The sequence below is a fragment of the Lepidochelys kempii genome, chromosome 7 (genome assembly GCF_965140285.1).
Source record: "Lepidochelys kempii isolate rLepKem1 chromosome 7, rLepKem1.hap1, whole genome shotgun sequence".
Classification (NCBI taxonomy): Eukaryota; Metazoa; Chordata; order Testudines; family Cheloniidae; genus Lepidochelys; species Lepidochelys kempii.
Window position 1 is genome coordinate 83,827,430 of NC_136386.1, and position 26,028 is coordinate 83,853,457.

The window sequence follows — 26,028 nt, forward strand, 5'->3', positions numbered from 1 at the left end:
ACTCTGTCTTTGCCATCTATTTTTCTTATGTCTCTCAAAAACCAACCCACCCACCCTCCCCCTTAAATGAACTGCAAGGATTTTAACGGGATCAGAACAAGAAAATAAATAAATAAAATAAAATAAAGGAACAGCAAAATACTCAAGAAAGGAGCGGCAGCGTCCTTGTTCATAAACTACTTCCAGCCCCACTACTAGAGTTCAGTCCCCAAACAATTCCAACTGGAACTGCTTTTGACTGACTGCTCTCTTTGAGCTCTGCCAGCTCAGGAAGGACCAGCGCTTAAAGGGACAGTGCCCACACACTGTTAGCACAGGTCTTAGAGCTCCACCCAATGTAGGGCCTGAACACATGCTGGGGCTGAGGGACACCACCACACAGTGCATCATCCCAATAAGGGTCCTCCAGTTTAATTTATATGAAAAACTCTCTTTCCTTTAAGAAAAAAGCATTTTCCAGCTTGGTCCTCAGCTTCCTCTTTGGACGTGGGCTCCCACTTAGAAATGGGTTTTCAGTTCCCCATTCAGCTGAGGCACCAGTCACCAGGACTCTTTAAAGGAGATTCTGCAGCCATGCAAAGAATCCTGTAACACATTCCAGTCTCCGGATAAGTGACTTAGCAGTTCAATGAAAACCCACTTGAAAAGGGCAGATAAGCAATGGATCAGGAAAGAAAAGACAAATATAACTTTTAAAAAATCTGGCAGGAGGCCTTGGAGAAGGGGTAGCAGCCAGGTAACTCAGCATGGAGAGAAGCAAGCAGTCGAAGTAGGCAGGCACAAAGGGAACAGGAGAAACTAGATTACTTTGCTCTTCATCATTTAAAGGAGTGAGGGGGCATGGATCAGCATTCACATCGCACTCCTCTTCAGTATCCAGCCCAGGCCAGGGAAACGAATGATCCAACTAGCGGACCAAATGGAGTGATGAATCCTAGTCAGGTGCCTCTGAGGCATGCTGCGCATATGCTAAGAAGATTTAAAAGAGTGCAACAACACACAGACAATGGAGATCTTAATATATAGCAAAAAGTCTGGCCAATGGAGTTTAAAAAGTAATCACCCAGGGACAATAACGCTTGGATCACTTTGCAACCTGCAGGGCAACCGTGTCTCTCTCTCTTACTGAGCTTCAGTCAATTATCACATCACTCAACGGAGTGTACTAAAAGCAGGACAGCAGCCAACATATTATACACATATTTTTGTAAAGCCAGAAAACAGCTGTCCTTGCATTTCTGTGAAACGGCCTACTGCTGGCTACCTCTAAGTGGATGACAAGGGAACCCCCAAAAAACTGTGCCCCTCAATAATGCTGTGAGCTAATGTAAACTCCATTAACAGAATTTAGAGTGTAATAAGGACCATCTTTCATGGTATAAAAAGTGTTAATATTACCAGCGATATAACAAGAAGATATGATATATATGAACATACATCCACACACTGGAACACACATTCAGTTCAAACTTCCCTGACCCATGAGCATTGTGCCTCAGAATGCCTACAGCCCCCAGACATTCTCCAGGGAAATATGAGATGAACAGCTGGAGACCTGGAGTGAAATTCTGGCCTTTCGGAATATTGCCATTGACTTCAACAGTGCCAGGATTTCATCCTCGGTTTCCATGGCTGCTTCCTAGCATCTCTTGGCCCCTCCAGTCCCTGATTAGCAAGGGATCCACACAGACCTTTGCTGCAGTCTATTTTTGTGTGAATCCACAAAGACTTGTAAATGCTGCTTTCATAGCTGCATTCAGCACACACTCATTAAACGTAGAGCAGCTTGAAACTTTGTTGTCAGAATACTGTTTTGAGGAAAAATGGCTTTTTGACCAAAACAATTTTTTTTTTGGGTGTGCAGAAAGTGTTCATTGTGGTTGAAGTTTTAGTCTTTTTAAAAAGATCTTAAAGTTTGCAGTTTTGGTTTTCAATTGGAAAAACTGAAAAACATTCACAGGAAATTTTGAAAAACAAAAGACATACAACCCAAAGTGTTTTAAAAACAATACCCCCAAAATAACCACACAAAGCAGGTGTACAAATGGTGAGGTTAAAGGAGTGTATATTTCAAAGACATATTAGTAGAGTCCATAGAAGGAATGTACCTGTGGCTCCAGGAAGTCCACATTAGGATAGTTTATGCATGGTTCCCCATCACCTCCCTTTACTCCCCTTTTTTTTTCTTAAGCCTAGGAAGTTAAATACAAGCAATTATGTGCCTGTGATATTAAAGCTACACAGTTAACATTGTAAAGAATCAGGATAATGCAGAGTTGTTTTTATTCCTGTTTTCCTTAAGGGTCCAATTTTGCAACCCTCACTCACTCTCAGTACCTCTTATTCACACAAGTAGTGCCATTTACATTCAGTGGGACCTTTGCATGGGAAAATGCTACTCAACAAATTAAGTTGCATAATTAGGGCCCAATTCTGCAACCCATATTTCATTGGGGCTAAAGGCATAATTCAATGCACACAAAACATACAGTGTAGCTAAACTGTAGGAACCATAACTATTTCCATTTCCTGCATTTTTTGTTTTAACTATACAACTTAAGCCTTGTATGTGCATATTTTGCATTCTCTCTTTAAATACACACACACACACACACACACACTTGCTCTCAGTGAAAAATCACAGACATTTCCTCAAAAGGAATAAGACAGACATAGGCAGAATGAGATGGACAAGCTGGCAGTAAAACTCTTCAACTGAGTCAGCTAAGTGGTCTTAGCTATTGCATGAAAGGGTCATTAACAGTCAGGCTGGAGCTGCTGCATTCCCTTACAGCTAGTACATAAATACTAATGAAAACCCATCCAATAAGTCATGTGTGTATGGAGACAGAAAGAGAGAGGCAATAAGTGAGTGCTGAATAGAAAATCTCCTCTGTAAGTAGAACTCCAACATGCTTTGTTTTTCCAAGTGAATCAAAGGCCACTGAAAATAAGTGCCTGATCCAATACCAACTGAAGTGAAGGGCAGCCTGTCCACTGACTTCAGTGGGCTTTAGACTGGGCTCTAAATCACTCCCCTTTAGGGTTGCCAACTTTCTGATTGCAGAAAATTGAACACCCTTGCCCCGCCCCTTTTCTGAGTCCCACCCTGCTCACTCTATCCCCACTCCCTCTGTCACTCTCTCCCCCACCCTCACTCGTTTTCACCGGGCTGGGGCAAGGGGGTTGGGGTGTGAGAGGGGGCTCAGGGGTGGGGTTGAGGGATTTGGAGTGTGGGAAGGGGCTCTGGGCAGGGTGTTGGGGTGGGGATGAGGACTCCAGGTACAGGCTTTGGGGTAGGGCCAGGGATGAGGGGCTTGGGGTGCAGGATGGGGCTCCAGGCTAGGGCCAAAGGGTCAGGAGTGTGGGAGGGGGTTCTGGACTGGGGCAGGATGTTGGGGTGTGGGCGGGGGTGAGGGCTTCAGCTGGGGGTGCAGGCTCCGGGGTGGGGCCAAGGATAAGAAGCTTGGGGTGCAGGAAGGCGCTATGGTGTGGGGCTGAGGGATTTGGAGTGTGGGAAGGGGCTCTGGGCAGGGTGTTGGTTTGGGATGAGGGTGAGGGCTCTGGCTGGGGATACAGGCTCTGGGGAGGGCCAGGAATGAGGGGTTTGGGGTTCAGGAGGGGACTCCAGGCTCGGGAGTGGGGCTGAGGGGCTTGGAGTGTGGGAGAGGACTCCAGGCTCAAGCAGGAGTTTGGAGTGTGCGAGGGGACTCAGGGCTGGGGCAAGGGGGTTGAGGTGCGGGAGGGGGCGTGGGCTCCGGGAGGAAGTTTGGGTGCAGGAGGGGGTTTATAGATTCATAGATATTAAGGTCAGAAGGGACCATCGTGATCTAGTCCAACCTCCTGCACAACGCAGGCCACAGAATCTCACCCACCCACTCCCATGATAAACCTCTCACCTATGTCTGAGCTACTGAAGTCCTCAAATCGTGGTTTAAAGACTTCAAGGTGCAGAGAATCCTCCAGCAAGTGACCCATGCCCAATGCTACAGAGGAAAGAGAAAAACCCCCAGGGCCTCTTCCAATCTGCCTTGGAGGAAAATTCCTTCCCGACTCCAAATATGGTGATCAGCTGAACCCTGAGCATGTGGGCAAGATTCACCAGCCAGAAACCCAGGAAAGAATTCTTGATAGTAACTCAGATCCCACCCCATCTAACATTCCATCACAGGCCATTGGGCCTATTTACCATGAATATTTAAAGATCAATTAATTGCCAAAATCATATTATCCCATCATACCATCTCCTCCATAAATGTATTGAGTTTAATCTTAAAGCCAGATAGGTCTTTTGCCCCCAATGCTTCCCTTGGAAGGCTATTCCAGAACTTCACTCCTCTGATGGTTAGAAACCTTCGTCTAAGGCTGGGGCAGGGGGTTGGCACGTGGGAGGGAGTTTGGGGTGCAGGTTCTGGGCAGTGCTTACCTCAGGTGACTCCTGAAAGTGGCCGGCATGTCCCTCTGATTGCTCGGCGCAGGGGCGGCCAAGGGGCTCCGCGCGCTACCCCCATCCGCAGGTGCCGCCCCGCAGCTCCCATCGTCCGCAGTTCCCAGCCAATGGGAGCTGCGGAGCCAGTGCTCAGAGTGGTGCGGCAGGGGCAGCGGTGGAGCCCCTGCTGGCCACCCCTGCGCCTAGGAGCCGGAGGGATATGCTAGCCGCTTCCAGGAGCTGCACTGAGCCAGCCGCTGCAGCCAACTGGAGTTTTAGCAGCCTGAGCCACCAGGGTTCCTTTTCGACTGGACGTTCCGGTTGAAAACTGTACGCCTGGCAACCCTATTCCCCTTTAAGTTAGCAAACAGTCTGAGGAAAATTCAGCCAAGTGAGCCTCAGAGTATTCCTTTTGGCTATGGAAGGGGGGTGAGTCCACTCTTCATGTCTGCCAGAGAAGGTGCAGGACACCACTTAAAAATCATGAGTTGCTGCCGGGAAGATTTTATCTAGGCTGAAAATGAAAACTGGGCCACCTGCCTTGCTTTTCGTGCAAACCCAGTGAACAGCAAAAGAAACGGATGATTTGCTTACTAGGCCTGCACTTTTGCTCAATCTCCCCTCTAGCTTGCACAGTTGCAATTGAAGAAGCATGCACATGGCTAAATCCAGGATTCAAAAAAAAATTGTGACAATCATAATTTTTTGATGGAGGACCAAGTCTGAGATCAGCCTTGTCCTTGGATAAATCACCTCAAAATACTTCTCCCAGCCTGCTTCACTAGGCATTTGCCACCTGGTCTAACCCAGCTCTGAGTTAAGTACTATTTCTATGTCTGCTCTGCAGTGTCCACCAGAGGAGCAAAAATGTCCAATGCCAGTATTCTTACTAGGCTCTAACACTACATTAGATATTCCCTCTCCTAATCAGAGACAGTTGATTGAATTGTCCCAAAGGGGCAACGGGGGAGCTAAATATTGTGACATCCATTCAGTAAAATCCCACAGTCTGAAACAAATCATTCTGTTCTTATTAAAATCTGGTGCATGAAGGGAGGAATCTGACCATAATCTGAATCATAAAGGTTCTGACCATGCAGGTATCCAGGATAACTACCCAGGTTTGCTATGATAGTGTAATAAGAACACACACAGATTCACACACACACACAAAAGAAGAGGGGAAAAGGTCTTGAGGGTCAGGTCAGCCTGTGACCATCACTTGCTAAGCTGCAATTAAAGGCATCAGTTAAGACAGACAAACAAAGCTGGTGCTTATCAAAGTTACACTGTGCGTGGCCTAATGCCACCAGCTGGTGGCAGTCTCAGCCTAGCCTTTAAACACATGGATTTTCACCCTCAACCTCTTAGAGGTGACCACTGGCTCCATGAGGTCTTACGATGGGCTTGTCTACCCTTGCAGCTGTGCCACTGTAGCGCTTAGCGAAGGTGCTACCAATGCCGACGGGAAAGCTTTTCCCATCGGTGTAGGTACTCCACCTCCCCGAGAAGCGGTAGCTATGTGGATGGGAGAAGACACTCCTGTCGACCTAGTGCTGTCTATGCTGGGAGTTCACTCGTCGTAACTGCATCGCTCAGGGGTGTGGATTTTCTGACAACCTAGCTATACCGACATAAGTCTGTGGTGCAGACCAGTGTCAAGACCCAAATTCAGCATCAGCCATTTCCAAACTCTTACTGACTGCCATTTTCATTTTACTCAGAGACACTTCAGAGATGGACTTTTAAGAAGATGGAAACCATTCACACAGGATTTCTCAGCAACAAAAGGAAACATCCAAAATGGTGGAATTTGAGGAGAGGCTTACTGGGCAGTCACTTATATGCCACACACTGACAGACACTATATAAAAACCTAAGATAGATAGTGAACTAGGAATTTCTTTCTAGAGCCCAGGGTTCAGACCTGACTTGTGTTAAAAGGTCAGAGGAATCCGATAATGCCTACTGCCCATTTGTTCCATCAGGATACACTACACAATTCAGCACAGCCTGCGCGCCGACGAAAACCAACACTGAAATTGCAAGGCTCTAGGACTGGAATGCCATGGGTATTACAGGCCAGCACTGAGGTGCACTGAGGGAGAGTGGGAAGCTCAAGTGGTTCTAGATAGTGCAAACGGTTCCTTGTTTTCATAAACACTGAAGCAAAAGTTGGAACACATGAACATACGGAATAGCAAAACATTTACTATGTGATCAGTTAATGCTTATCTCTGAACTTAAACTGCAGTAAAAGCCAAAAGGCCAAAGGGAAGGAGTTCAGTGGGGGCTGTAAACCGTGTAACAGTGTGATCACCCAGAGGCATATTGGGAAGAATCTGCCAGCAGAACACCCCCCACTCCTGTCCCCCGAAACTATCAGAACACTCAATCTACTGTAAGATTATGCAACTTCTGCAGGGAACAGCAGATGGTGGGTTTGTTCTAATGGCACTAAGCCCATCACTTACATTAACTGTTCTTGACATAATGCTTGGAGTCGGACTATTCAGACCTTTGGTTCAGAATGGGGAGGCAGGAGGAGGAGCTGTCAGGGATTTTTTGGAAAATAAAAATAAAAAACAAAACAAAAAGCAAGAGAAATGACAGTTAACTCTAGCTTTGCTTAAATTCCTCCCCATCTCACTCATCTTCCCCTCCCCCTGCTACCACCATGAACAGTAATTCTGGCAGTACTGGAGCTGAGAAGCTATTTCAATTCAAAACTATTGAAAAGCTATTTCAATTCCAGTGAAGCAGGGACCAAGAATAGACTCCTTCCCCCAGAACGTGTAAAATCCCAGGAAAGAGCTCCATAAAATAATGGCAGGCACAGGCCTTCAGCCCAGAATCTACCTCACCAGACCTCCGATAAAAGGACAAAGTTCTAACAGAAAACAGCTACAAACACACACACTGTCCAGTCATCTCCTAGGTTTTAATGGGATTTCAGCAGGCCTGAAAAGCAAACATTAGGCACAGAACTAAAGGGGTCCCCTACCTCATGTTCTCTCATATAGTTAGAGACCTTAAAGTCCTCTCTCTCCGGCTGAAGGCAGGGAAGAAGTGACAATATGCAGCAGAGTGAGAGGCTTAAAGAGAGTCCTTAGTCTCTTCCTAACTAACCTCTCACTGCCCCAGCTTGCTATCTATTTAGTGGCCATTTCAAGTTGTTGTTACTTTGTACTATCTGGTTTCAAGATGTTTTCCCAAGAGAGCCCCTGAAGCAAGATAAAATGTGCAGATTCCTGATGCAAGCATCCCAGACTCAGAGGACTCTGGTTAGAGGACACCGCACAGCAGTAACAAGGCAGCTTGTTTGCAGTGGATTTAGATTTTGTATTATTCAGGCCAACATTATCGGACACTGCTCCCTGGCTTAATTTTAAGGTTAAAAAGAGAAGTCCTCTAGGCGAGCCCTGCTGAGAATGGGGTGAGGGGACCAAACTCATGAGAGGAAATACTGAAGACAGGGCCTACGCAGAATGATTAGGCAGCCACATAATTGCTGCATAATTGTACTGGGAGAGTCTAAACGTTCGTTTAAAGAGAAGTCACTAGCCCTCATATTTGCAGGGAAAAAAACCCTTCAAAATATGACCCAAAATGCAAAACGCTGCAGCACTGTCTGAAGGGAGTTAAAAATAAATCAGCCAAATTAGAAACTATGTTTTGTGTTGTATTCACAGTTCTTACTGTTTATTTAGGGTAAACGGAGGGTGGAGGAAATGACGGAAAGTGGCTTGTATCTGGGCTGGGTAGTGGCCTATGTGAAATGAGCTGGTGGCCTCAGGCCAGGTCCCAGTGGACAGAATGTCCACATTACAGGAACCACCACCATAATTGGCAATAATTAGCAGTTTAATTGCCAGTCTCTGCAGAGGACGGCCTACCTCCTTGCCACTAGAGGTTGTCCCTTCAGGTCAGAGTGAGGAAGTTTGCCCTAACATTTGCCTCTGCTGTACCCACTCTGTGGATAAACATAGGACTTTGCTCTGCAATTTTATGGATAAACCACTCTCTAGTTGGCTGAAGGACAGTCTGTTCTCTAAGCCAATAAAAATATAGCAAATCAATGATACAGCAAAACACAGCACTTCCAAATACAGCAGAGTTCACTGTTTTGCTAGCAGTCGTCCCATACAATGGGTAAGTCTCCATGGGGTATAGCCTGGGACAGAACAATACCAGAGGTTGAGTGTCTCCTGTGGAGACAATAGAAGTCTCTTGGGACCATCTCAATGTTTGTTTTTGATTACCTGTACTTAAAAACTAGTACAATGTATTACACAATCAAACCATGAGAAAAATGACATCCCTTTAACAAGTCTGGGAATTTGGCTCATTTGCTGCTGGGCCAGGACAATAAGTTAAATGAAAAGGATTGGTATCACAATAGAAATTAACCCAGTGGCAGAAAAAGCAGGAGCAGATTTCTACCCTCTTGGCTCCCACACCTCCCGAGTGCCTAATGGAGGGCCTCCAGAAGATAGGAGACATGAATCCAGCTGGACCAAGAGAAGCTGGTACTGAGAGAAAAGCATGTGTCAGGAAGAAGAAGAGAGAATTCAAGGTGGTCAAGTTGGATGTGAAAGAGATGTTTCCTTCCTCTCCCTTTCCCCAGTATCTTCCAAATTCCACGTAGTGTCCGAAAGTCCCCTTCCCAACCTTCTGCTTGCTTTAACTCTCCTCCTTATTGAAGTCACCATCATTTCACCAAAGGATTAGGTAGGACTCCACAAATGCATCTCTGTCTCAGTCAAAGCAGCTGTTCAGTAAAGCAAGGATTCTGCCCCCAAGGACTGAATGTGCTGCCTTCATAATGTTCCCACCCAATGCCAATGCTAACATTTGACTGAGTGGGATATAGCACATACAGTCATATATATTAGCTAGGTTAAAAAGTTGTAAGGCTGACCAACTCTCATGGTTTCAGGCATCAGCTGACAGCATCTTGAGTTACAAATGAATTTACCCATCCCACTCCCCATTGACTACACTATTTGCCCAACACTTTATATGGGGTTTTTAAGCTGTACTAAGTAGTATCCAGTCTAACGTATTGCCAGAGGAAAATATACCAAACCAAATGAATCTGTTCCTATGTGGCAAGGCTATTTTAGTGCCTTGGTTGTCAGCCAATAGGATGAGAAGCAAAGCCCAGCTCTGGGTTTTATGGGGCTCTGTGAAAGTTTTCATGGACAGCCCTATCTAGCAGCCTCCCCATTTATATCCAGGTTCTCTTGCCTTCATGGACTCATGGCACCCTCACTGGCCACCTCCTGCCAGCCCAAACTATCACCTGTTTGTGAGATTAATGTCGTCTGAGGAACTGTTAGATGGGCTGGGAAACCAGGAGATGGAAGTGCAGTGCAGCTTTTGAAGCAGGATTTGGGGAAGGACAGTTAGGGAGGTCAGTTTCTGCTACTGCCCATTGGTAATGGAATCAGGTGGGACCACAACCAAGTTATCCAGGACGGCACTCTAGCTGAAACGTCCAGGTAAGCGCAGTGCCCCTGGAAGAGCTGAAAACTCCGAGGCTAGCCGCTTGGGATGTACAGGCCAGTGGACAACAAAATGCTACGTGTCATACAAAGTCAGTTGTGTAGGGGAGCACAGGCAGCTGCTGATGGGTTCCTTCCTCTAGCAGGGATCTGAAACCATGGCAGCAGCTGCACCTTAAACAAAGTCACATACCTTTAATGGGAAAAGATACAGCTTTAAGAGCAATCCAGTGCCTACAACACACACAAGGAAATTCTAGTCAATGGGCCAAATCCTGCAGGCCTCACTTTGGAAGATCTCCCAGAAAACTCCATGGAAGTTTTGCCTATGTAACAGCTGCACAGTTTGGCCCATTAATATAACCAATATAAAGTAGCCAAGTCGACCCGGAAACCATTGGGTGGTGTTTGTGTGCGTTTCTTTGGCTAAATCATGTACATGTGTTTAGTAAATGGAGTAATTCTGTACATTTCCAAATGCACACATACCTGTGCAGAAGACAGAGCTCTCTCCTTTTGATATCTGCATGCTAACTCTCTAGCTACCAACATGAATGTCCATTAACTGCTAACAGGTTTTGCCCACGTTATTGCTTCCTAAAAAAGAGAAAGGCCTCCCCGTCTCAGCACACTGCATCTGTCTGTGCATTATGCTAAAGGGTCTCTGGCTCTTCTCTTTTGGTGGCCTCCCAGTGAGAGAAAGGGAGCTCACCCCAGAGGCAGATGGATGTAATAAGCATTAAACTTCTCAAAATGAGATTTTCCACGCTCTTTCAAAGGAAAACAATCCCTTCGCTTTGGAGCTCAGTGCATGTGTGTGACGAAGGGGAATTAGGGAAAAGAAAGGTCACTCAAAGGACCCTTAAAGAAATCACACTAGTGAGACCCCCTGGGAGCGTCGGCAATGCTGGAATCTGGTTTTTGTTTCTGGATTGATTAAGATTTTGTAACGATTAGGAAGGCAATCCATCCCTTCTGTGGACTGCAGTTACACCCCCCACCTCCAGCTGGAGGACGGCTCACTCCACTGCAAACAAGTCTCTGTTTTAGAAAATAAATGGGAAACAAAAACACAGGCAGGGGAATCTCCCTGTGAGTTCTTGCACTGGAGAGTGGGGCCCGCTGGCTGCAGGGAACTGGGGTAATTTCCTTTATATTACATTTTAGCTGAAGATGCCATGACTATAAAACAGCACCCCTCCCCAACTCTCATTCTACTTCATTGAAAAGAAAATGGAAACACGTCTGGGTGGTTAGGGTTCATTAATTATATGTCTCTCTTTTTTGTGAATAACTCATGGGCTGCATCAGACCAGACTTGGAGGGAGAGCGACTGAGAAAGAAGCTTTACAATCTGTGGCATTGTTATTCACTAACAAAAGGAACCCTACTTGTCCAAAGAGGGGGAGAGTGTAGATGCTCAGTCAAACAGTCTTTCAATGCTTACAGATTCAGATGCATTGGAGCCCTTCCAAGTCTACCTACTGTATAACCGGATACACGTTCTTTAGATGGGCTTCCATTCACTCTGTTCTTCACTTTCCACGTCCCACCGCCTCATCAGATTTTGCACTTTTCTTTCTGTACTTCTAACATGCAGTAATAACTAAGCTGAGGGGGAAAGAGGCCGGAAGGGAAGGAAGAAGTGGATCCAAAATGTTTGCCTTTGCAGTCTCATGGCTATGTGAACTAAGCCCCACGTTTCAACGACAGTAAATACTTCCCCACCAGCTCACTGGAAATATTTCATCTGCAGAAACGAAGCTCCAGGAAGAAACATGGCCTTGTGGTTAAGGCACAGAACTAGCACTCCGGAGACTTGGGTTCTATTTCTGGCTCCTTCCCAGGTTTCCTACATGACTCTAAAGAAGCTATTTGACCTCTGTTTCCCCAGCTGTGAAATGGGAATGATCATATTTACTGCAGGGGGGTGTTTATGAGGTTGATAAAGTGTTTGGAGAGCCTCAGGTGGAAAGTGCCATATAAGAACAAAGTATAATCCAGGCCTTCAGGTGTAGCCACAGACATTCTCTCTCTCTCTCTCACACACACACACACACACACAGAGGGATGGGACATGAATCTCACACACACGTCAGGCAGTTTCAAGGATTTCTCACAGGGCCTTTGAGAACAGATATTCCCTCTCTTTTCTCCCACAAAACCATATTAATATTCAAATGATGGCACTGAGCAAGGTCAGCAATTTATTATCTCCTCTCCTGTTATTTTCCAGGGTCTAAAAAGATGATTATGGGCCTACTGAAGAGTCCTCAGCAAGGGAGCTGTGGAATAAACATGGAAGCCTTGCAAAGGGAGCTACAGTGACCTACTAGTAGCGAAGAGGGTGGGAGTCCTGCAGGGCGGGCTGGTATGAGGAATAGAGCACACAGGCCATTTAAGTGACCTAATGAGAGGGTGTGGGTCCTACAGGGCACGATGGGAGGGAAAACAAAATACATAGCAAACAAAATCTGCCCTTTCCTCCAACATGCTGCTCATCTCTTGCCTTGATCACTGTAGCTGTCTCCTCAGAGTCTGTCTAAAACCCCACTGTTAAAGTCACCTTTTTCTTCCAGTTTGAAATTCTCTGTTGAATCTGATGCTGTAACAGACAGGAAAGCAAACTCCTCATCTTCACCTTCACCTTCTATGTCCTCACCTATAGCTCTGCCCCATCCCCTCTCCCTTCACCTACACCTCTTCCCAATCCTCTAGCCATACTCCTCCATTTGTCTCCTCCTCTTACTCTTCTTGGCTGCTTTCCTTCTTAGATGTTGCCCTCTAAACTCCCTATGTCCTTACCTGCCAAACACCCCCTTAAAACACAGCTCGCTCCTCATTCAATCTCCCCTCCCTTCTTACCACTGGCAATTCCATCCCCTAAAGAGCTGTCCTCCTTATCTTATTTATATTCTAAGCCCTCCAGAGTAGGGAACATATCTTTATACATGTTTGTAAAGTGTCCTGTATATTTACAGCCTTATCTGTTTTCTCATAAACAACAATGGGGCGCAAACGAGACCTAATGAAAGGGGTGCAGAGCCTGAAGGACTTTCTGGAACAAACAAAGGAAGGGGGGGGGAATGGGATGTTTGAGTGACCTCGTGGGAGGGGATGTAGGTCCTGAAGGACAGAATGGAATCCATTGCACGAGCACGTTACAGGGAGCACCTAGTATTAGGTCTGTGAGCAGTGCATGATAGGCTGGAATGGGGAAGGAAGCACACACAGATTAAGTGACCTACTGAAGGGTGTGAGCCATGTGGGACATCTTGGAGCAGATCCTGCATTAAATACTGAGTTCATATTCCTTCTCCTTTTTAAGTTGGGCCCTACCAAATTCACGGCCATGAAAAATGCATCAGACTGTGAAATCTGGTCTCCCGCCATGAAATCTGGTCTTTTGTGTGCTTTTACCCTATACTATATAGATTTCACAGGGGAGACCAGTGTTTGTCAAATGGGGGGTCCTGACCCAAAGGGGAGATTCAGGGTGGATTCAAGGTTATTTTATGGGGGGTTGCAGTGTTGCCACTCTTACTTCTGTGCTGCCTTCAGAGCAGGGCGGCCGGAGAGCGGCAGCTGCTGACTGAGGGCCCGGCTCTGCAGGCAGCAGCACAGAAGTAAGGGTGGCAATATCATACCATGCCATCCTTATTGCTGCGCTGCTCCTGATGGCAGCTCTGCCTTCAGAGCTGGGCTCCCCGCCAGCAGCCGCCGCTCTCCAGCTGCCCAGCTCTGAAGGCAGTACCACCGGAGCAGTGGCGCAGAAGGAAGAGTAGCAGCACCGCAACCCCCCCACAATAACCTTGTGACTACCCCCCCACACACACACACACGACTCCTTTTTGGGTCAGAACCCCTACAATCACAACACCCTGAAACTTCAGATTTAAATAGCTGAAATCATGAAATTTACGATTTTTAAAATCCCAGGACGGTGAAATCGACCAAAATGAACCCTGAAGCGCTTTGCATAGTCTTTCCCAGTTGAATTCTCGTTTGAACTTTGGGTTTCGTGCTGGGTCTTTCCTTTTCTAAATCAGCAGACTCACCGGAGCAGGCAAGTCCTCAGTGTCTAAGAGTTCATGCCCGATTTCCCCACCTCCCCCATTCATACTGACACAGAGGTGTACAGCATATGGCCGGGGAGAGAGAATGTCCACGTGCAGCCTGCCATGGCCTATGTCACGGCCAGCCAAGCTTCCCCATGAGCCAAGTTAACTGTAGCCTGCCATGACCAGCGGCAGTATAGAAGACTCCATCAAGAGGGCCCCAACTTAGCAGATACACAAAGAAGTGGCTTCTGGCAACTGCCACTGTGTGACACACAGAACACAATAGCTGTGGTGCTTGCACCCAGTCTGGCACTTTAGAGGGGGAACTGGTTTCAGAGCAAGAGAAGGCTGCTTTCCCCTGCAGCTATGTAGAGTGGGCGCAGTACTGCCAACCACAGGCATTCTAAAGCCATGAGTCAGGTTGCCTCAAAGTCATGAGAGTTGAAAAATAATATATTTTAGGTTCTTCTTATTTGCTTTCCATTTTCCGAACCTTTGGAGGTCATGTTTTCTGGGTTTTCTCCACAGCTATGAGGGTTAGAAACTTACTTAAAAAAATAAAATAAAATAAAAATAAAAAAACCAACCAAACCAAACCCAATAAGCAGATGAGATTCTCATGCAATAACAGCAGGAGCTAGGGCTTTAAGGCAGATAGCAAATACCTTCATCTTCACGATAAATCATTTCTTATGGCAACAGGCAAGGCTTTCATTCTTCAGCCAGGCATGTACTGACTCTTTGCTAGGTACAACTGCACCTGCCATGTTAGGGATCATTTTATGTCTACACTGCAAAAATAGGCAACAGTTGTTCTTTGCTGTGTAGTGTTAGGTGGACTGCAAATAAAATTTTGGTGCAAGGGCGTGCAGATCATGTGGTGCATATACCAATCCATCTATCTTTATAGCAGCAGTGCTATTAGGGCCTGATCCAAAGCCCACTGAATCCATGGAAAGACTCTCATTGACTTTTATGGACTTTGGATAAGGTCCTCATAGAGAAGAGCTCTAGTTCAGGGAGAAGACAGCACACTTTGGCTTTCCTTCTTTCTGGAGTGCTCATGCAGGAATGATGCTTGGTGGGAAGAGGGATCTAGAGTTCTACTGAGAAATATGCCCCACTGGCGAACAATAAAATCACAATCCACTTCAGTCACAGGCTTACACACATCAGGGGCGTACCCAACCCATGCAAAGGAAATGCAAAAGAGCCGCCTTCATTCAGGAAGAAACCCTATACGTGTCCTAGGTTCTCATTCCTCAAGCTCAAAGGACTAGAAATGCTGTGGAAACAGCAAATAAAATCCTGGACCCACTGAAGTCAGAGGAAAAACTCCCACTGACTTCATCAAAGCCAGCATTTCACCCAGCATCAGCAGCCTCTCTGTGATGTGGAAGGGAGTCCCATAGTTCAGTCAATAGCACCATCTCCTCTGGTCAAGTAAACAGCATCATGTGAAGAAGTCCCAGCCAATCCTTCTTAGCTGGAAAGATAGTTGGGCTATGCCATGGGGCAAAGACTTACTGCAGTTTATTTGTTTTAAAAAAAAAAAAGTACTTAAATTTCATGTAGATCAATTTCTAGAGTAGATGAAATTTTCCAAATTTTGATTTTGCAAAGAAGGTTTGATTAAAATATGGGATGAATTTTACACAAAGAAGAGTCATTCTAGTTTCTGGAAAGCTTAGACCTTGGGCAACATTTTCTGAATTTCAAAATTGGGATGAAGTTTGAGATTCTGATCAAAAAAGGATGAATTCCACACAAAATTTTTCCCCATTTTTCAACCTGCTCAACTAATTTCTAGTTGTACTTTCCCCAAGTTCCTTCCCTTTTCTCACACAAACAAAAAGAACATTTCTAAACCTAGCTACAATTGGAAAGTAAGGTTTTAATTTCACTCAAAGGCAGTTGTCATATTTAAAGAAATAGACATGTTCTTTCCTTATACCCCTAAGCATTACCTTTGATTATTAGAACAGAAGGGATTTTAGAAGTGCAATGCGTGCTGTTTACTTTCTGCACGTCACTCAGCATAGGCGACCACAATGCACTCAGCCAGCTTCACTTATTTGCACTGAGCCCCTTTCTAGTTCTCAAGCATTAGCCCAACAGAGCTATTGCGTCTGGCTTCCCAACACTGCAGCAAAGTGACAAAACTCCACCTTACTCCAGATTGAAAGGAACAAGGCTTAAAAAACAGAACAAAGCCAAACCAATGTAAGCGTACCTGAAAGTTTTCTCATTTACATTAGGGGTTATGAAACCCTTTGATACAAATCCTAAATTTTAGACATAAATGGCATCCCTAGAATCCATCCCCTTGTTCACAGCAGATTCCAGGTTTGGAGCCTAAACCCCTTGCAGATCCACCCCCACCCCCCCCCCAAAAAAAAAGACAGGCATCCCCAGGAATAACCACATGAAGGGTTTAAAGTGTGCTGTGGGTGAAAATATAACAGAGACTGGGGAAGGCAGGGGAACAGTTCCACCACAGCCCAGACTTCTTGAGGATCAGTAATCCCAGCTGCCATCATTCACTTCCGCAGTCTCCCTTTTTCACCTTTGTTTAAATAGGAATACATTTAACATCCAGTTGGGAAAGAAGGAAGTTACCCCTGCTGTTTCCTCTCTAACAGGTACTATGTGTGCCTGTGTACATCTGCCTCTCTTCCCAGCTGCCAGCAAATGGGAGTCAGTTCAATCACAATGGAGCCTAGAAGGGCCCTCAAGGGAAAACAACATTTTTTGGGACACATAAAGCAGGTTTTCATTAACAATCAGATCGAGGCAACAGCTCAGCCTCAAATTGGGAAAACAAACTGAGATCAAGGTCACCAAGCAGGTCCAGAGCAGTCGCTCTCCAGCTTTCTCTGCAGCAATCCTAAAACCTGAGCACCTGGAGGAACACCCAAGGGACTCTGAGGTGTTGTTATCCTCTGATGGAATGTCCACTCCCAACTCCAGCTACTACACTTGGACTCCTCTTTACTTCAACCCTCCCCATCCACCGGGGAAAGCTTTACCAGGGTCAAACTCAACGGCTTATTCTTTAATGCACACACATGCGCATATGTACACCCCTCTCTTCATCAACGGAGAAACAAGTATTTCTGTCATGGAAGAGATAAAGAGTTACAGTGAGAGTATTGCAGCTAAATCGCACAAGGTGAGAATTATTTCCAGGCCATGCATCATTATCAACATCACAGCTTCCTGGGTAAATCATTTATATAAGACTGGGAGAAGGCAAGGGAGGGAGAGGGGGTCAAGGTCCTTGCGTGTGGGCTGGTGGTCAGGAGTGTGCTATTGTGTGCAGGATGCATGTGAATGAGTGCCCGCAGACTTGGGGAGGGAAGGAGGGAGCATGTAGACAGTAACAGAGTAGTGTTTGGTGAACAGCACTGAATTAAACCCACATTGCTAAAGAGATGCTAATACGCAGGGGAGAAATGTGCAAGTTTCCACTGACTCTGCTGCTGTCATATAGAAGGGAAGGAAAAAGGCAAACAAAAGAGCGAGACAGATGAAGAGAAGAGGAAAGACAAGACCTGGGGGGCTGGGGTGAGAAATGAGAATAGATTTGTAATTTATGCCTCCACTTCAGCAAATGCTCAGTTCAGCTAACATTAGTATTGCTGAAGCTGAAAGGACATAAGCGACTCAGAAACAGCAGGAACCTGTGGCTTTACGGCACTAACATCTGCTGTAATGAACTCCTCGCAGACTCAGTTACAGCCCCTTCCATCATCACCTCAGTGCTCGCCACTTCCTGCCTGCTCTCCAGACACACTGCCAGCAAAGCCAGGAACCCAAATATTAGCCATGTGGGCGCCCTTTTGGTGACAGCATCAAGCCACTCAGCCAGGCCCATGTGTCTTTTTAAGAAAGAACGAAAGAAAGGAGTCGCTCAGGATTGTGGAGCTCACACTTACCTACAGGGATCACACTGCATGCTGTGTTATGCCTGACCAGCTCATGTCAAAATACACCACAAAGGGGGAAGTCATGGAACTAGTGACTTTAAAGTGTCATTACAATCAGAAAAGAAACTAAGCAAAGAGACCCTCTTACTCAATAAAGATCTGTTCCCTGGAGTCGTCGAGTCATATGAGCTCTCTTTCCTGACAAACTTTTATTCCTGTTAGCATCACACAGCTAGTGCAGCAAAGGGAAAGGGACCTGGATTCCAGTCTGGTTTATACAGCGTCAGCTGCACTGCCCTTCAGGGTCTAACTGTAGAATCTGTCTCCTATGTTACCACCAGTCATACAGGACACAACTTGACTTTTCAGGCTGCGTTTGCAGGGTTGCTGGTTAGAAAGGTCTTTAGATTTGCAAGCAGAGAAAATGGCACCTGGAGTCCCAAACACAGAACCGCACAGTGTCATTTTCACAGAGTCTCTGTTCTTAATAGAAAGATTTAGTATAATGAGACAGCAAGAAGGGACCTGCTTTTTATTTTAGGAAAGTGACCCATTCCAAGAATCAGGAAAAAAAAACATAACACAGGAGCACTTCCAACACCTCTGATTTCAGCCAAGCAGGTCTCTTTCCGATGCAATTTCTGGCTTCACTGACTGGTCAATCTAATGTCTCTCCCTTTGCCATACAGTTGCAATGACCTCACTTGGAAGGAATTCCACTAGGATTCACATAAACAGCATAGGCATCCACTTTCCAATTAGTTTGGGATAATGGTGCGAGCTTATTTTGTTACTGCGCTGTCATCCCAATAGTTTGCCTGGGGCCCACTATGAAAGGGCCAAACTGAAAACCACAGATCCTCAATTAAGGCTCTCTAGCTCACAGAATCCAGAGGTGCCCCTGGCTGTGTATTTGGGGCTACAGTGCCTGAAGAAGCCTGCACCTTAGTGTACCCATATCAACTAGGCAAGGGCCGACAATCCTGGCTGGGGACAAGAAGTTTCCTTCTCTTTCCGGTTACCTTTTCTGTATATTAATGGGCGAGAGACCCAGGGTAAGATCCTTTCAAAAAGTGATGAAAGCACAAAACTGACAGCACTGGAGAAAACCTAGCCTAGTGCAAGCAGTGCTATGAAACTTTCATCATGCAGGTCTGCTCATACGTCTCAATCCCGAGCTGCGACACCTCCTACTACGGCTATTTTAATCCTAGGCTCCCAGAGATTCCATCTCTGTCAAGCAGGATAAACACCAGTGTATCTATTTTTTTAAAGCCATCTGCGTGTTGGCCCATATCTTAGTCAAACAGAAGCGATGAGGTTACCTTGCAATAAACAATCAGAGGTTCACGCTGTTTCTGGTACTGCATGGTAGTCAGTGTCACATCATCACACTCCATTTTTTCACAGCCACTACACACCCACATAGAGTTGGCACTGAGGTGTGGGGGAAGAAAGAGGGAGAGGGAAATGTACCCTAGAGAGCTTGTGATCCTTGTTCCAAGTTGTACATGCCAATTCTAATAAAAACCAAATGCACAACAAAACCAGCTCCATGTCAGAGAATAGCAATGAATTCCCATCAAGCAAACCTTATGATAGGGGTGGTAGTACATTTTCTGGGGCACCAAAGAAAACTCAAAGGAACAAATACTCCTACTGTTTCTATACTGGAAGCTCTCGAAAGATAAATAAAACCCTAAACATCACTTCCCCCTCTTTAACAGAAAATACAGCGCAATAAAAAATATTAAAGTTCTCTGCCATTAAAAAGAAGAGAATGAATCTCTCCTGTCAGGCCTCACATTCAGCTTTCCCCCACCCTGTTTTTAATTCCTTTTCTTCCTTTAATTATACTTTAATTCTGAGTTTCGTGCTCACAAAATGGGAGGACAGATAGCATCAGACAGACAGAGCAGGACAGGAGCTGTACGACTTTCCCACACATATAGATCTAATCCACTGCACTTCTTTCTAAACCTGCACTCAGCCTGCTATTCCAGTCTTGGGCACCCACACAGTTCTGCCACCATGCTTCAATCCTGACCTGCAGCACCCCATTCTAATCCTCATCCTGAGCCCTGCAACTCCGCCAGTGCGCCTAAATCCTGACCTGCAGCACCCTTGCTAATCCAGTTCCCCTGGCCTCTGTTCAACTTTGCCAACGCACTGAAATCCTGACTTGCACCTCCCCTAGTATATTCCGATAGATTGAGTTTCCCTGAAGCACACAGTGTGCCAGAATATTTGTATGGTTTTTTCCTTGCCTTTGTATCCCCTAAATGGACAAACATTCCCTATTATAGGTCAGCTTGTAAACAATCAACTCATTTTCACTTACGCTGACCCAGGACAGAAATCTAATGTCAGTCTCTAGAAGCAAAGGTCCAGTGCATTAAGACTAGTCTCCCCTCACCCTCATTCCCCCCCACCCCCCATTTTAAACAGTTCCTTTGTAAAAGATAAATCTTCCTCAGTGAAGTATGCTGGGGGGGAGGGGGTTAAATCTTCTAGTTGAGAAACACTCTCAAAATTCCTACTCATCTTTAATTACCCTTTAAAAATGAAGGCTTGGTTCATTTTCCTGAAAGATCACATTGTCAAAAAATACTTTTAACAAGACGAGGACAAATCTGCACAACATCCAATTCTGGTGACACACACCTACCATCTTCCGCAGCCATCCTCTTTCTTCACAATATGGGAGGAAAATGACCAGCTAGTTAGTTAGGCTTTAAAGTTTCAACAAAGATTACAAGCTGTCTGCTTGTCACAGGCTGTCAGGCCACGCCAAAGGTCTGACATTTATAGTTATGGTCTCTTCCAAACTCCACAGCCATCAAACTTTATAGATCCTCACTTTTGAGATCTACAGCTGAAGAGATCTTTTTATATCTGCACTTAAAGGGAAAACACTCACACCTTTATTTTCCTATTGCTGGCGGGTGACAAAGGATAAATGATGCAGAATCAAGAGATAAAGAGAGGCCAGACATTAAAAGTAAAGTCATTCTGGGCAGCATGCAGCAGAATTTTATCATAGGAATCAGGATACATACTCCCTAGTTATTTAGGTAGGGAGGGGGGGGCTCACAAACAACTTAAAGGGCTGACTTTAAATGACTCATGATCACCAGATTTGTTTGCCTCTAGTAAATTTTGGGAGCTGTTGGGAAAGGCTTAGGTCACTTAGTCTGACCATGGCAGCCTGATTTACAAAATGAAGATCAAGTGTGAGAAGAACATGATTCAATTCCATGTTTGAATCAATAAGAAATCAGAGTCCATAATTAAAAGGTAATTCTAGAGTTCAGTGGTTGCAATGATTACTACCCTTGGCCTTTTTTTATTCCCACAGTAAGAAACCCCTATGTCCATAACTCGAACTGCATCTCTAGTTCTCTGGATTATTGAATAGAATGAAATTGTAAGCAGGGATGTAATTTTCCCTGCCAACAAAACAAAACATCAGTAAGAATCAATTGATCACAGTTGGAGATAATAGCAGGGGTAGCTTGCTGGGCTTCCTTGTCTCCCTTCCTCTCCCTCATCCCTGGCCTCCAAATCATCATTTTCAAAGGAATGCACCTTTGTTATTAATATTAATTCAAAACAGGCCCACTCTCTACATTCAGTGTCTCCATATTGTGCAGGGGCCCAATCCCATGCTCCTTGCACACCCAAGTTTCCCATTGATTTCAGTGGGTGTTTTGGGTTCATAAAGAATGCAGAATTGGGCCTTTGATTTGGAATATCTGCTCCATTGCTTTACTTCTCTTTAATTTGTAGCATTGCACATTCATAAACATACTCTGAACGTTATTAAGCCAGTGCTCCTATTTCACATTCCTGAATCCCTTTAAACAATGTTCTCCATTCAGTACTGAACCTTCCCCCTATCATTAACTGCAACTTCAAAATACATCTTTAAATACCAGACTCTGGACAAATTATAATTAGCCAAGATCAAATTATAAGTGTTGCAACTTTTTAGACTTGTATCAAACACTGCACTAGAAAAGAAAGGCACTTAGCCTGTGAGACTAGCAAACCATTAGCTGCTGCACAGTGTAGCAACCATTGCCAATTATAAATATTTAACCAGACATAAATTGTCACCAATATAGTCTTTGCATATCTGTCCTTTGATTTAGCCTTACATTTCAAAATTGTCTAACATACAAACAATTCCATCTGTTGTTCTAAAGCTCTGCGGAAAAGCAGGTCTCAGATGCACAGAACAGCTTAAAGATGGACCAGCGCTCTCACAGGAGATCATGCATGGGCCTGAGAGAGAACCCCTTTTCCTTTGGACCAGTAACTTAAGAGTCTGTTAATCCTTTTGTATCATGTTCTGTAGAAAAGTGTAAGAAGCACAAAACCATGTGGCATACCTACCTAATTAGATAGTTTACTGTCTCCTTCCCTTCCACCACAGAAAGGTCTCCTTAATATACACACAGAACAGAACATACACAGCCATCAGCAATCAGACAGACAAAAATGTCAACGATCCAGAGGAGGAGGACTTTGACTCACCCTCCTGAAACCAGAAGGTCAAAACTCCTATACTATTTCTTACTGCAAAAGTGTAATCTGACAGTCTGCAAGGTCCATACTCTAGTCCCCTCTTTCCCCTGGAATTTGAGGCCTTCAGCAGTAAATACTGCACCTAAAAAGGCCAAACTAACACTGCTCATTCATTGTCCAACTCCTTTCTAGGTTCATCTGAAGATATTTATTTTCTCCCTTGCCTAGACCTCTTAATTCTTCCCACTGTAATTGACTATTTACCTTAGAGGAAAGCATCTGAGGTTGTGTGGTTCATCTGAAAGATATTATATGAACAAGGGCCTCTGAGTAGCATCTTACTCCATGGTTAGACATAAACCTGAAGAAAGATGCTACTCAGCAAAAGTAAGGGGTGGTGGAGTCAGCTACTAAAGTTGCACTGGTTTTAGAGTAACAGCCGTGTTAGTCTGTATTCTCAAAAAGAAAAGGAGTACTTGTGGCACCTTAGAGACTAACCAATTTATCTGAGCATAAGCTTTCCTGAGCTACAGCTCTGTATTTCTGCAAAAGTGAGCATGCTCCTATTTCCCTTGCATGAGACCCGTTTTACTACCTGTGCTCACAGTGAATCGCCTCCAGGGTTTCAATGAGACTATTGTCAACCTAGGCAAAGGTGGAAGAAGGAGGCCCACAGTTTGAGGGGTTGGAAATGCACCGGCGGGCCCCTATTCCCACGTCTCCACTCACGGTCTTACAAGTAACTGAGGGGCTGAACAGACATTTTTTAACCCCCCTTTTAGAGGTATTTAATGCTGTCATTCTTTCTCTCCGCCAGCCTTTAACATTTGTGTCCAATTTGCCTTCCTCTTCTACCAACAGTTTCCAACTTCATAAAAACAACAATCCAAGGGGAAAACCCACCTCTCAAATGCTACAGCCCGAATCCTGCCTGGGCTACCCCCGATCCCTTGTGTGAAGTATTTTCACTCGTGCAAAATTAATCAACGAGGCAACCAAAAAGTACGGGAAGAGTTAGTGAGTAACCGTCTTCCCCCCGCTCTGAACGGACTGAAATACCTGGGTTTCTTCCAGCTCCCCCTCAATCACTAGTTAGGGAGCAGTGGGAAACCAGCCCGGTGCAGATGTGGAATAATTTGCTCCAGTTTCCTCTCCAAATATAATGGGAACGTTTCTCTGGTTTTTCAGTGACTTAAAGACGGCTCAGCCTCGGCAGCCGCCACGGGGCCAGCAAGGCAGCAGTTTTCCTGCCGGCTAGCCGGTTATTAAAGCCCCGCTCGCGTTCCTGCCGCCGCGGGACAGCTCGGACTCAGCCCCAGGCAGAAGGGACCAACCGTGCGCTCCCGACAACCAGGAGCCGAGAGCGAGGGCAAACTTAGGAGGGGCTCCGGGGGGCTGCCTCCCCTCCGGGCACCCAGCCCGACCCCCGCGGAGACAGCAGGCCGGCGGTGGCCGGGCGCAGAGGCGCCGCGGCTCGTCCATACCAACATCGCGTTGATTCGGTTCCTTACCTGCTACGCAGCGCCCGAAGTTGCCGTGCACCACCAGAGCCAGGAGCAGCACCCCGGGCGCGGAGGCGGCCCGGCCGCGAGCTGAAGGCATCGCTCCCCGGCTGAGCGTCTGTGTCCGTCCCCTCGGGGCTGGCTCCCAGGCTCCTTCTCCTCGGCTGCCGGCTTCGCACCCCACCCCCCGAGCCCCCCCAGCTCCCCGGCCCCGGATCGCCTCCTCCCGACGCGCTTGGGGGACGCGGGTCTCGGCAAGCTGAGGGAGCCGAGCCCGGGGAAGGGTCCCGCCCCTGCCGCTGGATCCCGCCGGTGCCAGGCTGGGCAGCTCCCCTCCCAAGTTGGGTGCCAAGGAGAGCGTGTCAGAGGAGCGGCCGCTGGGTGCGCATCACTGCAGGCTCCTCCTGCCGCCGCCTCCCTGCCCGGGCGCTGCGCCCAGCGCGGCACTTGCAGCCTGCCCCCAGCCCGGCTCCTGCCACACTGCCAAGGTGTCCCGCACGCCGGAGCCCGGGCGCAAGGGGGGCGGCGGGGGGCCACGAGGGGGAGCCGACAGCCGCAGGGCCGGCGTGGGCAGGGCGCGGGGGGGGGGGGGGGGGCGGCAGGGAGTTCGGAACGGCCCACTCCGCTCCGGCAGCAACGCGCAGCGGAAAACCCGGCTGGCCGGATCCGCCGTGAAAGCTGGAGCCGGAGCCAGAGCCGCTCGGCACTTCCCTCCAGTCCGCTTGGAACCTCTTCGCCCGTCAGTTTCTTTTCGGCCTCCCCCTTTCCTCAATGGCCCCCATCTTTCCCCCTCCGCTCGCTCTCGGCTTTATACATTATTACACGCAGTGAGCTTCCAGCAGCCTGAGGTCTAGCGCCCCTCCCCGCGATACACGGTGGGTCTAGCTGGGCACATCACCTCCCTTGTGCTTGGATTTGGTGGTGTTTACTGGGCTCGGAGGGGGTAGGTACAAACATACCTAATACTCCTCCAGAGCTGCCCTTTCCTCGGATGTTCCGGGAGGAGCCGGCCTCACCTGAAAAACCCCGCAACATAAGCACACTTTTCTTTCTTTATCCTCTCTGAATGTGTCCCTGGCGCATTCTGTGAGGTTCTCCAGTGCTTCCTGCCCCCCTTCCTTTTCTCTGGTCAATACTTCATTTCTCATTTGATTTTTTTCCCCCTACTTACAAAAGCAGTCCAGCTGTTTCCAAAACAATCCTGCGTTCCCACTGGCCTTTGCCTCCCTCTGCTTTCACAAACACTGTCTCTGTGGAGTATGGGGGAGAAAGAGGTTGTAGTGGGTGAGGGGAGAAAGAGGGTGAGATCAGCACCTGTAGGTGACATAAATTCTGTGTCTGGAGGAGGAGACTTCTAGCTCAAAGCAGGAGAAACCAGGGACGAAACGTTAGGGGAAGGCGAGGGAGCTAACGTGGTCTGTCAATTTCAGGTGCCCTTCCTATGTCCCGAACAAATTTCCCTTGAAATGAAACTTAGGAGCAGAAGGGAGGAGATCCTAAAAGGGATTGGCCTTCATGGTCTCCCTCCCTTTTCTTGTAGGTCTGATGAGCCCCGAAACAAGCTGCACCGTGTTTTAGATTTAAAACTGAAAAAAAAAAAAAGTCACTGGATTTTCAAAGCATTAGGGTGCACTCTTAGCTTGCCTGACTTTTATTGTATTTTATTTGGTCTGCAACAGATGAAAGTAAAATAGATGATCAGTGTTACGGGGGAGAAATCCATAGTAGAGAAATTCTAACCCCCTCCCTCCCCCAAAAAACCTGAAAAGGATAAGAAAAGGACAATTAGGGTGAGTTGATGGGCTGCTTGCGCTCTGCTGACCGCTTTATGTGATCTTATTCGTGCCCAGAGTAGAATTATTGCCTTTTGTGAAGGGGATTTGGGGGGGAGGTAGCAGAATTGGTCGGCATAAGCAGCCACGCCGTGCTGTTCTGAACCTTCTTTAGAAGCTGCCGAGTTATCGGTTACGTTTAATTCTTCCAGTTCCCTAGGCAGAGAGAGTGTAGAAGGGATGGCGCTTCTCCTACCGTTTATTGCTTACGGGCAAAGGGATCTGGGTCTCTGTCCAA

At 46.5% G+C, this 26,028-nt stretch overlaps 1 protein-coding gene across 4 annotated transcripts in view; it reads right to left on the reverse strand.

The window, feature by feature from the left end:
• The window catches only part of UNC5B (unc-5 netrin receptor B), a 151,599-nt gene extending 127,465 nt beyond the window's left edge, over positions 1-24,134 (reverse strand). For all 4 annotated transcript variants that reach the window (XM_073353571.2, XM_073353570.2, XM_073353569.2 and 1 more), the window contains exon 1: positions 23,968-24,134. In XM_073353571.2, the coding sequence (XP_073209672.1) occupies positions 23,968-24,058 (91 nt within the window). In that variant the 5' untranslated portion in view covers positions 24,059-24,134. The remainder of the gene's footprint in view (positions 1-23,967) is intronic.
• Between the last annotated feature and the right edge of the window lie 1,894 nt (positions 24,135-26,028).